Source organism: Notamacropus eugenii, chromosome 1 (genome assembly GCF_028372415.1).
Source record: "Notamacropus eugenii isolate mMacEug1 chromosome 1, mMacEug1.pri_v2, whole genome shotgun sequence".
NCBI classification, from domain to species: Eukaryota; Metazoa; Chordata; class Mammalia; order Diprotodontia; family Macropodidae; genus Notamacropus; species Notamacropus eugenii.
In genome coordinates this window covers 164,813,162-164,827,725 of record NC_092872.1, presented here as the reverse complement: position 1 = coordinate 164,827,725, position 14,564 = coordinate 164,813,162, and the positions used below count along the sequence as shown (strand labels likewise).

The 14,564-nt window shown below is 36.9% G+C and overlaps 1 protein-coding gene across 5 annotated transcripts in view; it reads right to left on the bottom strand.

Annotated features, from left to right (window-relative positions):
- AKAP13 (A-kinase anchoring protein 13) overlaps positions 1–14,564 on the bottom strand; it is a 150,650-nt gene that overhangs the window by 52,758 nt on the left and 83,328 nt on the right. For 3 of the 5 annotated variants that reach the window (XM_072617565.1, XM_072617575.1, XM_072617595.1), the window contains 2 exons: positions 5,065–5,107; positions 3,240–3,351 (listed from right to left, as the gene is read on the bottom strand). In XM_072617565.1, the coding sequence (XP_072473666.1) occupies positions 3,240–3,351; positions 5,065–5,107 (155 nt within the window). Of the gene's footprint in view, positions 1–3,239; positions 3,352–5,064; positions 5,108–8,175; positions 8,305–14,564 lie in introns of all 5 variants that reach the window. The other 2 variants (XM_072617586.1, XM_072617554.1) reach the window with 1 other exon arrangement.

Below are 14,564 nucleotides of genomic sequence, written 5' to 3'. Positions count from 1 at the left end.
CACGTCATTTTTCAAATACTCGTCCATCAGAGTGACAACCACCAGCTTTGCTTGCATTCATTCCTCTTTAGGAAAGCATGTGTTAGAAGAAACGAGTGACTTGCCTTAAAACTTCCAAAGGTTTCAGTGAGAGAGTTAGCCCTGCAACTCTCTACTCCCAGGTATCTTGCTTAACCTCAGCTAAAAATGTCTTTTCACAATTTTTCACCTCTTTACCAGTGGAAGGGGTAAACTGAAGTGAAATGTGGTGAATGCAAAGATTTCTACAGGTTTTAAAGAAAAAAACAGTAACAAATGTTAGAGGCTTTTCAGTATTTTGAATCAAGTAAAAGTAGTCTGGAAGAAACTGTACGTAGATTTCTTTCTCAAAGATGCTGAAGACAGGAGCTGTATTTGGGTCTTCCTGCTACACTTCCTGTTTAGAATGCTGTTTGTCTCTTTGAAATCTTTCTTTTTTTCTAATGACTTTTTTATCAATTTTTGTTAATCCCCAAAGAACTATATTAAGGATTCACTAATTCAGAAAATTAAGTTAGAAACAAATATGTGGTTACATATTAACATATTTTTTAAAAAAGAAAACTAAATCAGACTGTTTTAAGTAGAAATTTCCAAACCCCTAAAGATCTTTTTAAGCAATCTTAATGAATAGTATTTATGTTGATTAAGTGTTTTAAGATGACTTTTAATATTCTTACTCATCACGAAAGGCTGCTAATACTTGTTATCTTTTGAACTTATTTTATAGATGATGAAACAAATCTCAAATAGACTGAAGAAAAGAAAGACTACTCAAGGCCATTTAAAAAGTGATTCAAATGAAGTGACCTTCCTTTACATTTCAGAAAATTAGTGGCAGGCCCAGAAGTGGTATATTCAGACACTGATTTTCTATTTCATTACTTGGACTGGAAAAAAGCATGCTGCTTTTTTTATAATGTTGGAAATAAAGTCATTGCTTCTGGACAAACCTATTTTCCTTTAGAGAAATAACTCCTGAATGGGTGACCTCTGACCGAGATGCATAAAGTCCAGATACCTATAACAGCCCTACAGCTACTCATCTTCTTCCCACCATCAACGTCTGCTTGGAGCAAGCACTGACAACTTCCAAGCGGGTCGATGAGTAAGTACAAAACACTGTCTTGCAAATTTCTGAATTGACTTGGTGAACAGGGGACTATGTAGAAGCCTAAAAATATTCAGAAAGGGCCTGTAACCCCGAGCTTGGGTACTTCCTTTACAACTGTATTTAAGACTTTCCACTGCTCGAAGCAGCCTGGTTTCTTTGACGACCACACAGTGAAGACATGCACATCTCTAAGAGGAACAAGTCAATTGCACAATAGTGTTGTAACTTCCAGCAAAGCAACAGGCACAGGTCAACCAAAGTCTTATTTACTCAAATGGTTTCTGACAGAGATGATACAGACTCTGTTCTAGTGTGATACTTCATCCACCTCATCACTCCACCCCTTATTCTGAATCACCTCACTACAAGGCTTTTCTCAGCAATGAGATTTTATCTTAAACGGAAACCAGGCTAAAGTACAAGGAGAACTGGGTTCTCATCTTAGTTCTGCTACTGAATTAGCTGCAGAGAGCCAGGCTAGTCCCTTCAGCTCTCTGGGACTGTTTCCTCAATTATAAAAATAAGGGAGTCATTAGTGGGCATCTCCCAAGTCCTTTTGAGCTCTAGAACATGCCTTGTATTATTGGCTACTATTTCACACATTTGAAGACTTTTCTTACCGACTTCAAGGAGAAGGGCACAGTGATGAGAAATCACTCAATAGGTAACTGTTAACTGACTAGAAAGTGATAGATCTCTGTTCGCCTCCAGACCCTTTTGAAGGACATTTTCGAGTTAGTCATTCAGGTCATCTGGCTATCAGGCTGAACAACAACAGGCCTTGTTCTCAGCTCTACTCTCAATTTTTCTATGAAGATCTATTTCCTTCTTTAGGCCTTACCTTCTTTAACAGTAAATTATGACTATGTAGATAATATTTGATAATTCTGATTATCTAGGTTTTTTACCCCCCCATTTCACCTGGTTTTCTAGGTGGCATAGTAGATGAAGTGATAGGCCTGGCGTCAGGAAGATTCAGTCACTTTCTAGTTGTATGACTCTGGGCAAGTCACTTAACTTGTTTGCCTCAATTTTCTCTTCTGAAAAAGGGGCACCACAACACCTACCTCCCAGGGTTTTTGTGAGGATTAACTGAGATAATAATTATAAAGTGCTTAGAACAACACCAGGCACTCACCTGGTACTACATAAAACTTAGCTATCATCACATCACCATCATTATTGTTATCATTCATGTGGTCAAAGAAGAGGCATGAGGATGAAATTTCAATCCTGGAGTATTGTATTTTTTCTTAATAACTACTAAAATAGGGCAGATCTGGTGGATACATCTCCACAAATCTACCTGTTCAAGAATATGAACCATGCAGCGAAACTTAACTCATGGGTCCTAAAGTTAGTCCTTGACCTTTTGACTAGAGTTTCATGTGACTGGAGAGCCCATTTGTCTTGGAGGTCACTTCTCTCTCCAGGCAAGTTTAGATCAGTAAATGAGATGAGTCAAGGATTTTTGCAAATCAATTTCCAAAGTAGATTTTTTGGGAGAATTTGGAATAAAGGAAAGTGATAGGAATGAAGCAGAAATTTAATAGTAAGGTACCTTTCCCCACTGGCTTTTATCTGTTGATTAGCAGGGAAAACTGCAAGGAAATTAAATTACTCTTTATTTTTGGCTTTCAATATTTTGAAAACACTAAATTACTGGCATTGGCACTGTTTCCTTGGGAGACAAGAGTAAAAGTAAAACAAAAAAAATCACATTAAACAAGGCAGTCTTCAAAGTCCTTATGAATTCCTGAGGCATCACATTTCATAGGTGTGAAAATGCATAACTGAAACATTAAATACAATGCAGCGCTTGCAAACTGAAGGAAATCATCAAATGTCATTTTAAACACTGATCTCATTACAATCCTTCTGACTCAACTCATACACAAGCCTATCTTGCTCTGCATTTTGGAAAAAGAACTTTTAGTCAATATCTTTGAATTTTTTTCCCATCTATATCTTTATGTTATGTAATCTGATTTAATTTGTATATTATAATTTTTATATTCTGATACCTGATTTAAATGGCCAGGTCCCATGTTACCCCTGAGGGAGCCTATGCAGAACACAAGGACAAGTGAGGACCAGATTCACTTACTTTGCTCTTCTTACTGCTGGACATTTTATTCTTGATGTAACTGAAAGTGCGACTGACTTTTGTTACACTTTTCCAGTCAGGGTCTTTCCTGAAGGGGACCTGTTCAGTTACACTAAAAGAAGAAAGAGTCCATTTTAAAAAGAGAAATAAGATGTAATATAAGCAGCTAAGTTTTTCTTTTCCATATGATTCTATTCTGTCACTTATTATTTTAACCACAGATCAAATGATTCATAATTTTATATTACAAAAGAAAACAATCAGATAGTAGAGAGTAGTTAGGGATATTTGCATAAAATGTTTAAAAATTAAGATAGAATATATGCTACAGTGCCCTCTGCTGCTGAGAAATTAATTCCTATTCTCTTATGAGCAATTAATATTTTGGTACTACTGTACTACAATGGAATAACTACTGCATTTATGTGCTACAGGTTTTTCTTGTTTTGTTTCCTTCTTTTTTTCAATCTGGCAATAACAGGTTCAGAGTCAAAAAAAAAATTAAAGAAGTCACAAAACAAAGCCATGTTATTAAATATCCTGCATTTTTTTGAGCTAATACTAATTCTAAATATTATCTCTCAGACAAGTAAATGATAGTTTTTGCTGGGTTTTAGTAGTTTATCCACAAATATGATTACACATAATTTACTTGTAAGTCTGGCTTCTTCTACTGGTTGAGCTACAAGGAGTTAATTTTAGTTAACTATCAGCCAGAACTAAATCCAAAATCTGTAATGAATGAATTAAGCCTTGACGATAAAGGCTGAACTAATTGTACAACAGATTATACAATAAGCTTCCTGACGGAAGGAATTGAAATCTGTATCACTGCTTTGTTTACAATGACTGGTGCTGCTGATTGAAATTATATGTGATTACGCAAGATTTTTTTTCCCTCAGAGTGAGAAACTTCATGTTCCAGGTCTGAAGAGGGAAATAACGAATTAAAAGGCAGTTTTGACATGTAGCTGAAATCTTTATCTTTGGCACCATCACATCAGATCCATGTCTACCTATAAATGGGTTTTTTTACATCCTAGAGAAATTCACCTTGGTTATCCCCAAACAGAGAATATGGGAAAAAACAACCCAAAGTAACAGCTAATCCATTTTGAAGGGAAAAAAGTGTAAGACCATTTCCCCAAAACGTCCCAGGACTCAGGGGAAAAAAGATGTCAAAGAAGATCAAATAAGAACACAAAGATTTCTGTGTTCTAGCAGTAAGCCTTTATGGAATTCTCCGTGAAAAGATTTTTGTAAAACCGAGTTATTAAAATATTCTTAACTTTGTTGCATTCAAAACTATTAATCGCGGTAATTTAAATACAAAGATTAAAAAGCAAGCAGAAAGAACAGACACTTTCTATCTATTGAATGGTATGCAGTGATGTCTCCTATCTGCCAGTGTATGGAAGCACAGCTGTTAAAACTGAGAAATATACACATTATGAAGTGGTAGGACCACATGTATTTACACACAATAATTGTCGGACAAAAACCTGTCTGATAACTCTCTGCATAAATATTTCCACAGGGCCTCATAAAAACAAAAAATAAAATTCTGAAGACACAGATTCAAATACCTCACAGTAAAATTTTTTAAAAATAAAATATTTAAGAAAAGGAGGAAATGTTGATGACATTAATTTAATTCTGCTACTGTGAATTACCATCTAATAATACATATGGCCTGATTAGACAATCAACTACTTTGAGCTTCCAGTTCTCCACTGTGTATCCCAAGCTAATATAATAACATCAGAGTTTCTGCAAACTCATTTCAGAAAAGGGGGAGGGGAGAACAAAAAGAAATATATAATACCTTTCGGTCAAACTAGCGCTGGTACTGTGGAAGGGTCGTGAATCTGAAAAAGAAGGGAAGAAGTCAGAATATAAGATTTCCTTGTATGTATATGTATATGACAGACAGAGCCAAGTCAGTACTACAAATTAGTATGCTGAAACTCAGTATCTGATGCCTTCTTGTTCTAAACGTGCCAGGGGACAGAATTAACCAAAAGAATTCAAGCTGATGGCAATGATGAAGAGTGATTGCTGCACATTGTCACCTGTGATAAATGAATGGTACAGAAAAAAATACCTTATCAAAAATGTTGTGATAACTTTATAATACAGATGTTAAAATATCTTCAGAAGCCATGAATACTGTACCTTTTATTTTCTGTAACAGGAATGATTTGTCTGTTTTTATTGATACTGAGTTTCTTAGATGGCCATTTGCCAATTTTACAACTTAATTAATTCAAGCAGGAATTAAAGGAACATTTTCTAGTAATATCCATTTGCTTCTTCTCTGTTAATTTTGCCTTGGTAGCCCTGTTTGTTGGAGATCATTTACCTTTTGAGCTTGTCAAGTACCTGATATTTTAGAAAACATGGACTGGAAAAAGGACTGGATTCTAAGACAGAAGAACAGGTAGTCTTAGCCTTGCTCTGCCATCAATTAAGACACGTGACCGTGGGGAAATCACAACCACTGAGTCTCAGTTTTCTCATCTATAAAATGGTATTCCTTCTACCTTAAGATGAACGAACAAATTATTTTTCCCTTCTCTATAAATGAATCAGGCTGGAGATCAGGGCAGGGAAATGGAACCTCCTAAACTAAACCAAATAGGAACACACAAAAAATTAGAGCAATTAAAATAAATATAGGCATTATTCCTTTTCATTACATTTTCAGGGATGATATGACAGAAAGGTCATAATCAACACAATGAAAAGTATCATTTGAATGTTCAAATGTCTGATTGTACGGATATTTTTTGTATGCAACATACTTTAGTAGAAATAATATGCTCAGCCCACTTGTTGCCGTAACAGAAATACACTTCTCAATTAGATTTCGAGTACCATTTTGCAAACTGAATCTTATCTCACTTGAATGAGATTACTTGGGGAAAATCACCACTAGAGTTTCACTACTCATAGTTCTAGTATCTAACATGCTCTAGGAACTGGATATAAAAATAAGTGTGGGAGTGAGAAGACTCTGTACAAATAACTTTAAAACCATTTCCAGTCACCCAAGAGGGTTCTGTGCACACATAGCCCCTTCCCTCCACTGAGGCCTTTCTATTTCAATGATGCAAATCAGCACCAAACTGTGTTATAGGAAGTATAATGGCTGAAGGGAGAACTAGATCCTACTTCTCCACTCCATGCCCAACCCCACTCCTGGCTTCACTGTCATCTCTCTGGGCCTCAGTTCCCTCAGTTATAAAATGAAGGGGTTTGGGGAAGGGGCAGAGTAGAGTACATCTAAGAGCCTTTTCCAGTTCTATCATCATGTTACCAGATATACTAAGTGAGCAGCACCGTGGACTGGTTTATAATTTTATTTTGGAGGCATTAAGTAGCACTTATATGATGGTGAACCTGTTCTCTATTTCTGACAACATGCTTGTGTGCCATAAAAGTATAACTACTCTGGGTAAATCTTAGTTTCAGAAGATCTTGAAAACAAAAGTTAACTAAATTCTCACAACTCCCTGTGCATGAGACATTTTTTGGGGGGGGGTTTGGGGGATTTGTCTAAAGCTGTACAGTCATTACGTGTGAAGGCTAGGATTTCAAACAAGGTCTAGAGAGAGGTACAACAAAATGGTAATAGCAGGTATATAGCACTTTTAGGGTTTTACATATATTTTTTCCATTAAGCCTCACAACAACTTTGTGGGGAAAGTACCATTTATTTTACAGATTAGGAATTTTACAGATTAGGAAACTGAGACTTTCAGGGAATATAAGTGATTTGCCCAAAATTATAGTTATTATTAAGTGTGAACGCTAGGATTCCAAATAGTCTCTAATAGCCAAATCTAGTGTTCTTTCTACTATAATAAAGGCTGCTATCTTTAGTACAGAAGATTTATGGAATCTCCACTAACAATTTTTTAAACTCTAAATTCTCAATCACTAAACTCCCTAATCATGCCAAAGACTTAGTCAGTGATTACCAAAGAGAAATAAACTATCTTACAAGAAAGTTCTGTCGATAGAGAAATTTGGATAAGTCTGAATGATATTTAAATAATGCTGAAATTTAGGGTGAAGGCAAACAGATCACTTGATTCAAGAACATCAGTTATGGGAAACTCAAAGTCTTCTATTAAATAACTTCAAGTTAGGAATAGGTTCTGACAAAGAAAAGTCATTTTGGTATATCAGGAGATAACCATTTACACCTCTCTCTAACAATCTATAATGAGATTCACATGGGTAAAGTGGATTCCTCCCAGTTCACAAAGTCTGCTCACAACCTGAGGCCTGGTAAAATTGATCAGGTAAAGATTTACCCATCCATAAGCTACAGTTTACCAGGACTTAGCAGGACTAAAAAGAAAAACAAAACCAAAGTTTTGAGAAAAGAGAAAAACCAGCAGGAGGAAAATAAAAATGTACACCCAGCAATTCAATGGTTTGGTCCCAAAGCTAAGGCACTGGTCTTGAAATGGTCACATGATGGGAAAGAAAAAACCAACAACCCCATATTCTCACCATGGAAAAAACAAGAGAAGTAAGGGAAGGTGAACATTTTATTATTCTATATGGTAGAATAAAAATAAAAACAACAACCCCTTTGTGGATTATTACTTAGAATTAGAAAGAAAACCCAAAGGACACTTCAAGGTTACTTCTTCCTCAATGTCTCTGGAGGTATCCGGGGTTTAGGGAGGATCTTATTTCCCAGAACCTGGGAATGCAAAGAAATCAATGAGCTATAGGATATTTCCTCTAATTTACAAAGTAAAGCATGAAAACAGGTGGCTTAGGTAAGCCTCACAGACATGCAAGGGACAGGGTAAGGGCTAAGAGATCTCCTACTGTTCGCTAAGTAATAAACCTCTACAGCATTGACAAAGATGGCCAGTCCTTGCAGAAGATCTGCACATGAAAGCTGCTTACTTACTATGCAACTTCTCCTCTTCATCACTGGAAGAAGAGCCAAGAGAAAAGACAGTTTTAGACTTAAGGAGAAGTGGAGAGATGCTGATGGAGAAGGAAATCCGCCTTGCTGGCTGTATCTGCTCCTGGGCCTCTGAGGAGTGGGTTAACAGAAGATATTAGAGCATGCATAAAACATGCAAGCAAAGAAAGAGGTAACTAAAATGCACATCCAAAAAAAAGTGCATGAAGTTTAAAGTCCAGGTAATTTCAAAAATGGCAGTGGAGGGCAAAGTGTGCATTTATGTTCATGTATGCTCTTTTTTTCCTTTCTTAGGTTACATTAAGAAGGGATGGGCTCATTGCCTGAGTTTTTTTTAAAAAGAGCTACACAGGGGTTCATAACCTGGAGGTTTATGAACTTTAAAATATATTTTAATAGCTGTATTTCAAAATAATTGGTTTCTTTTTTATGTAGTCCTATGTATTCTATGCAGTTAAAAACTTTATTCTGAGATGGAGGCTGTAGGTTTCACTAAACTGCCAAAACAAATCACCCGTTAATTCGTGATCCTAAAAGGTTAAGAACCTTTGAATTCCAGGTCTCATTACACATGGGGATATTTCTCCATTCTTCCATTTAAAATTCTGCCCAGCATGGCACTCTATTATCCACTAGACATTTGAAGGAGAGTGAGGATAAAGTCAAGTCTTCAAGGCAGAGTGATTTGTAAGGCTCTTTGGGGTCAAGTGAAGTTAGAAAATGTGACTGAAAATGCAAATCACACATATGTTATATTAAAATTAAAAAAGAAATCTTATTTCATGGAACACCAAGCAGGTAAGACCACTGCACTCATTTGTAGCCACATGGAGAGGTTAAAAAGTATTTTAAATAGCGTTAATTTGAAAGAGGTTTGCTACATGGCACTCTCTAAATTGGACTTACCTCTTCCCTTCAGAAACTTGTTTATAAAGTCTATAAGCATGTTACATGTTTTCCATTCCTTTCCAACAAATGTATGCAGTAAGGCATACATATATAATTAACATATACACGTATGTGTATACATATGTATGTGCATACACACTTATAAAATACATGCATACATATAAAAACTATAGTTCTACTTATATACAGGTATGTATATAAAGCCATTTAATTTCATATATTCATGTTTTATATATATACGCAGGTATATTTTGTATATGCATGTATCCATATCTGTATATATACATATATACAAATATATAAAATCTTGCCTTAAAGAGTTTACTAGAACAGCAAACATTTGTTTTTCATTGTTTCTATCCACAGTTATCCAAGTCTACATCTTCCAATTCTTCATGTAACGGCTAAAATGAAATAATCTGATCATTGCATATACATGCGTTTATGGATATAAAAGCAGAAAAAGAATAACAATAAATTTCTCATAAAGTTTGATGTCTTTTTAAAACAGCTTGCTCTGATTTCTTGTCATAAAGGCTGCTTTTTATTGTGTGTTTGTGTATGTGGGTGGCTGGCATATATTCCATATAAATAAAATGGTTAAATTTTTGAGACAAATTCAACTGAATCAGCTAGTTTTCACATGTTGCCAACAGTGGTCCACACTAGAGTTACCAACTAATGTACCCACCCATCAAAACACACAGGAGGAACTTAACAAGTTCCCACCTACAATCCCACCTACAATAAGTAAACAACCCTTCAATGCAAGCCTTGTTTGAAAATTGTGCTTCATAAAAAGATGAACCAAAGACTATCCAAAAAGCAGGATAATGAGGGAAAGAATAATCTGGTTAGGAAACAAATTGGAAAGATCTGTAGTAGTAGCAGCAGTAGTAGTAGTAGTTGTAGCAGCAGCAGCAGTAGTAGCAGCAGTAGTAGTAGTAGCAGTAGTAGTAATAGTTGTAGCTGTAGCAGCAGCTGCAGCAGCAGTAACAATCACTACCACTTACAGAGACCTCTAAAGTGCCTTCCACTTTATCTCCAAGGTTACAAGGATAGCTGAAATTCACACAGGGTGTACCAAAATTCTTAAGACTTTTAGGACAACCTGTGGAATGTTTTAAGGTTTCACAAGTGCTTTGTTTTCTCCTTAGATCCTCACAACAAGCCTATGAGATAGGTGCTGTTATTCCTTTTCCATTAGATGGATAAAGAAACTGAGGGCAAGAGGTAAAATAATTGCTCTAGGGTAGTCTTAATCCACTGCTTTGTTGCCACTGACAATGTTCTCTTTTTAATGCTAATCGTGAGTGTGTATAAGATCACAGATCAAGAGCTGGAAGAGACCAGGAGGAAACTGAGCCCCAGGGAGCTTACATAACTTTCCCAAGTGAGTGTCAGAAGCAGGATTTGAACCCACAGAGACTGACTCAAAGCAAGGGCTCCCAATACTGCCGGGGCCATACAAAAAATTACCAGCTTATCTACTGCTTGAGAACTCACTCTACTCAAGGATAAATAATAGGGAGTTTTATTATCACACACATCACCTGAAAAAACTCAGGTGTTAAATTCTCAACACTGACAGGTATGAGTTCTGCTAGCTTGGTCAACCAGCAAATTGAACTTCATTTTTCACTAAGCTACACTCACTATGGACATCTCCATAGTGCCCTGGAAATCTCTTCATCCTGGAAGATCATATATCAGTCCTGGAACTGGCTCCTCCTGGAAATCCAATATAAAGATGGTGCCTAGGTCAGTCATCTCATTGTTTCTCACCAGGCTACCCTCACTCTGGACTTTTATATCATGCCCCAGAAACATGCTGGAAGATCCCCCACCCCAATACTTCCCCCCCTCCCTGCCTTCCGGCTCTCTTTTTATGTCTGTACCCTCCCCTCATTTGTAAGCTCCAGACTGTTTTTTTGTTTGTCTTTGGATCCCTAGGCCTTGGCACAATACCTGGCACATATAAGTGCTTAATAAGTCCTTATTGACTAACTTCTCAGTCTCAGTTTCTTTTTCTGAAAAACGGGGATAGTAGAACTTGCAACACTTACCACTCACACAGGATTAGGAGGAAGATGTTTTCCAAATCTTAAAAGTACTCTATATGGATGAGTTGTTAATTTATTACCCTTCACATGCCCCAGGTGACACCTAATAATAACAACGGCTAACATTTATACAGTGTTTTAAGGTTTGTAAAGCATTTTATATACACTATCTCATTTGGCATCTGCCTATTGAGGATTTTCTTTGGATGCTGAGAGACAAAGCACTGTTGGGTGAAAGAAAAAGAAATGCTGGCCATATTTCCTGAAGCAGTTTCTAGGTGGAAGTTCCAGGACACTATCCCACACAATTTAGGCAGTTTTAGTTTTAGTATGATTTCCTAGAAATTTGTCTTTGGATAAACAAAATGTAATCATCCCCCTCTCCACGGAACAAGAGATTAAAGATCTGATTGAGGGCTATCACTTCTTCCCTGCCTTTCATGGTCCCTTTGTAATCGGCCTGGTTTCTTTCTCATGGCAAATTGTATAGAAATATTTTAGTCACTCCCTTTGCACAGTATTTTCCTCTACACCAATAGCTTTTTCAAAGAGATCCTGGGTTTGAAATAATGCTACGAGCCTGCGCTTTCCAATCTGGCTGACATTCCAGGCAACCGCTTCATGGAGACACGCTCATTTTTAAAAGGGCTCAAGTGGTAACAGTTTTCAAAGAGCAGGGCGTGTGTCAGCCATTTTCTTCAGAAGGAAGTAGACATGGTAAGGACAACAAATCAGAAGTTGATACAGGGGTAATTTTAGAAAGGATTTTGTTCCTAAACAATAGTGCTCATAATGAATGAGCATTGGGAAAAAGCCTCTGGCCAACATTCTCATTTCTTTATAATCATTTCATGTGTAGTCAGAGAAAAATGAATCATACAGCATTGCAGCAATTAAGAAAATTATTTTTCACTGGGAATAACAAGCCCAAATCATTCATTTTGAATTTACTTGCATCCATCATAAAATCTGAAGTATCATTAACACTTAAGTCTTCTCAAGAACCCAATTTCCCCTTAGGCTTTAAAGGCAATTTAAAATTTTTAATTATTTCACAAGCAGCTAGATGGCACAGTGAATAGAGTGCCAGGCCTGGAATCAGGAAGACAAGTTCAAATCCAGCCTCAGACACTTACTAGCTATGTAACGCTGGGGCAAGTCACTGAACTGTTTGCCTCAGTTTCCTCATCTGTCAAATGAGCTGGAGAAGGACACAGCAAACAACTATAGTATCTTTGCCAAGACAACCCCCAAACAGGGTCACTAAGAGTTGGATGCAACTGAAGCACAAAATGATGTCACAAACACCCCCCCACACACACACACACAGATATATGCCAAGAGATGGAGGTGCAGAGTGTTTCAGTGTTTTGCAAATGTGAGTTTTATGAGCCAGTGGCAAGTGACAAAACAAACAAAAAACTAATCTTTGGTCCTCTACTCAGATGCCTAAGAAACATCACCCTTTAATCTGAGTTTTGTTGTTCTACTTAAAGTCAGAATTCTGTCTCCACAAGGGCTTATCATTTTTTCAGATCAAAGCACAAAACATTGTGATCAGTCAGGAAAACAAGCCCAACAAGTAACTAAGTGTATATATGTATGTGTGCTAAAGGGAAAGGGATGGGGGTGCGAATAACAAGGGGGAGGGTTGGGGAGGTTAGGAGGTGAGGGAAAGAGGAAGAGTACAGGAAGGGATGCCCTATCACTTCATTAGAGTACAGGAATAACGACCAAAAAAGAGAAAGGCTAGTCAAGACATTTACGAGCTCATTACTCGAACCTGGGTAAAAGTGAGCAGCGTGGGCCACACGGCAGGAAACAACTTTTGACGAAACAATTAAAGTCTTACTTGAAACTCAGCTATTGATGGCCGTCTGCTACTCTTTCAATTCCCTTGGTGAGTGTGAGCAGTGAATTTCCCAGCAACAGGCAGAAAAGCTATATGTTGCCAGGAATTGTGGCATTCTGAGTGAGTCCATCTTCTGGGAGTTAACTACGTTATTTATAGTGTTTGGTTAGCAACTGAAGACCTGGCCAAAAAATTGTTTTGCATTTTTGGAAGAAAAATAATGAAGTGTTTCAGCTTTGAAGGGAAGAGAGAGTCACATAATATAGGATAAAAGATCTTCTCCTTATTGGATGTGTCCCAGTGTTGTTTCTGTTGCTAAGGGGCCCTATCCATTAAGAGCACATGTTTGTTAGTCATGGTGACAGCAAAGTGCTAAAAAATCTGACTTACAGGGTTCTGACAATAAGGTTCTCTCTCTCCCTGTTAAGCTCGACCTATTCAAATCTACCAAAGCTACTTTAATTATTTATTTGTAACATTAGCTATGGTAAATGTCAAAATAAAGACCCCCCTCCAAGAAATGGTCCTTCTAATATCTTTGAGTGGACATGTTTTGGTTTCCTGGACTTGCCACCAGAAACAGTAGGTCAAAAGGGCAAGACTAATGCCTGAGTTATGTATTTAAAAATGAACAAAATGCAACCTCACTATGAAATGTACTGTGGAAAGAAGGAATAACTCTCCAATGGACTCATTCTTTTTCAAGTAATTTTCAGGTATTTATTGAGTGCCTGCTACAGGAAAGACGCTGTTCTAAAAATGACAGATATGACATAGGTCTTGCGTTCAAAGAATTTACCATCTACTGGGGGTAACACAAGAACAGAAATAACTACAAAGCATCTCAGCTAATGTAAGAAGACTAGTTCTGTCATAGAAAAGTGAAGAAATTTTAATTTCTCACCAGTCTTGGTGCTTCTTATTTCTTCCTTTTGGCTCAACTTGAGGAATTCCCTTCAGAAACCTGAAATTTCATTTACATGACATCCTCTCCACCTTTCATGGGATAAGTGGACACTGTTTTGCATTCCAGATTTTAAAAATTCCCTCTTTGGATTATCTATCTGAAAATTACTAAAACGTAGGGGCCATGACTGTTTTGCTCTCACTAAAAGAATGTTGGAGTATACTAGTTTTACTCCAAGTATTATGCATGCACAAAAGATTTTTTATGGTTAATGGCCCTGAAAAAGGGATAGGGGATAGGGATTGAAACTTATTTCACTAGTGTGGGGAACTCTTGGATGAACAAGTATCCACTACCAATGAAGGCCAGCACTTCCCTGCAACTCAGAATCTGGAAGAAATTCTGAAGTTAAATGACTTGCCTCAAGTCATAGAGACAGTATCTATCATAGGTGAAGCTATTCTGTGCTTCCCCTCTTCAAAAAGTGGAATAACAACTCAGTGGAGTTTCTCAAAGTTCAGGTTATACTGTAGGGGATCTTAATATAATTTCATTGCCACTTACGTCCTGAAACTATATAGATCTATACACAGATTTATTTTAATAATAACCATTTTAAAATACAACAACATGGAGATAT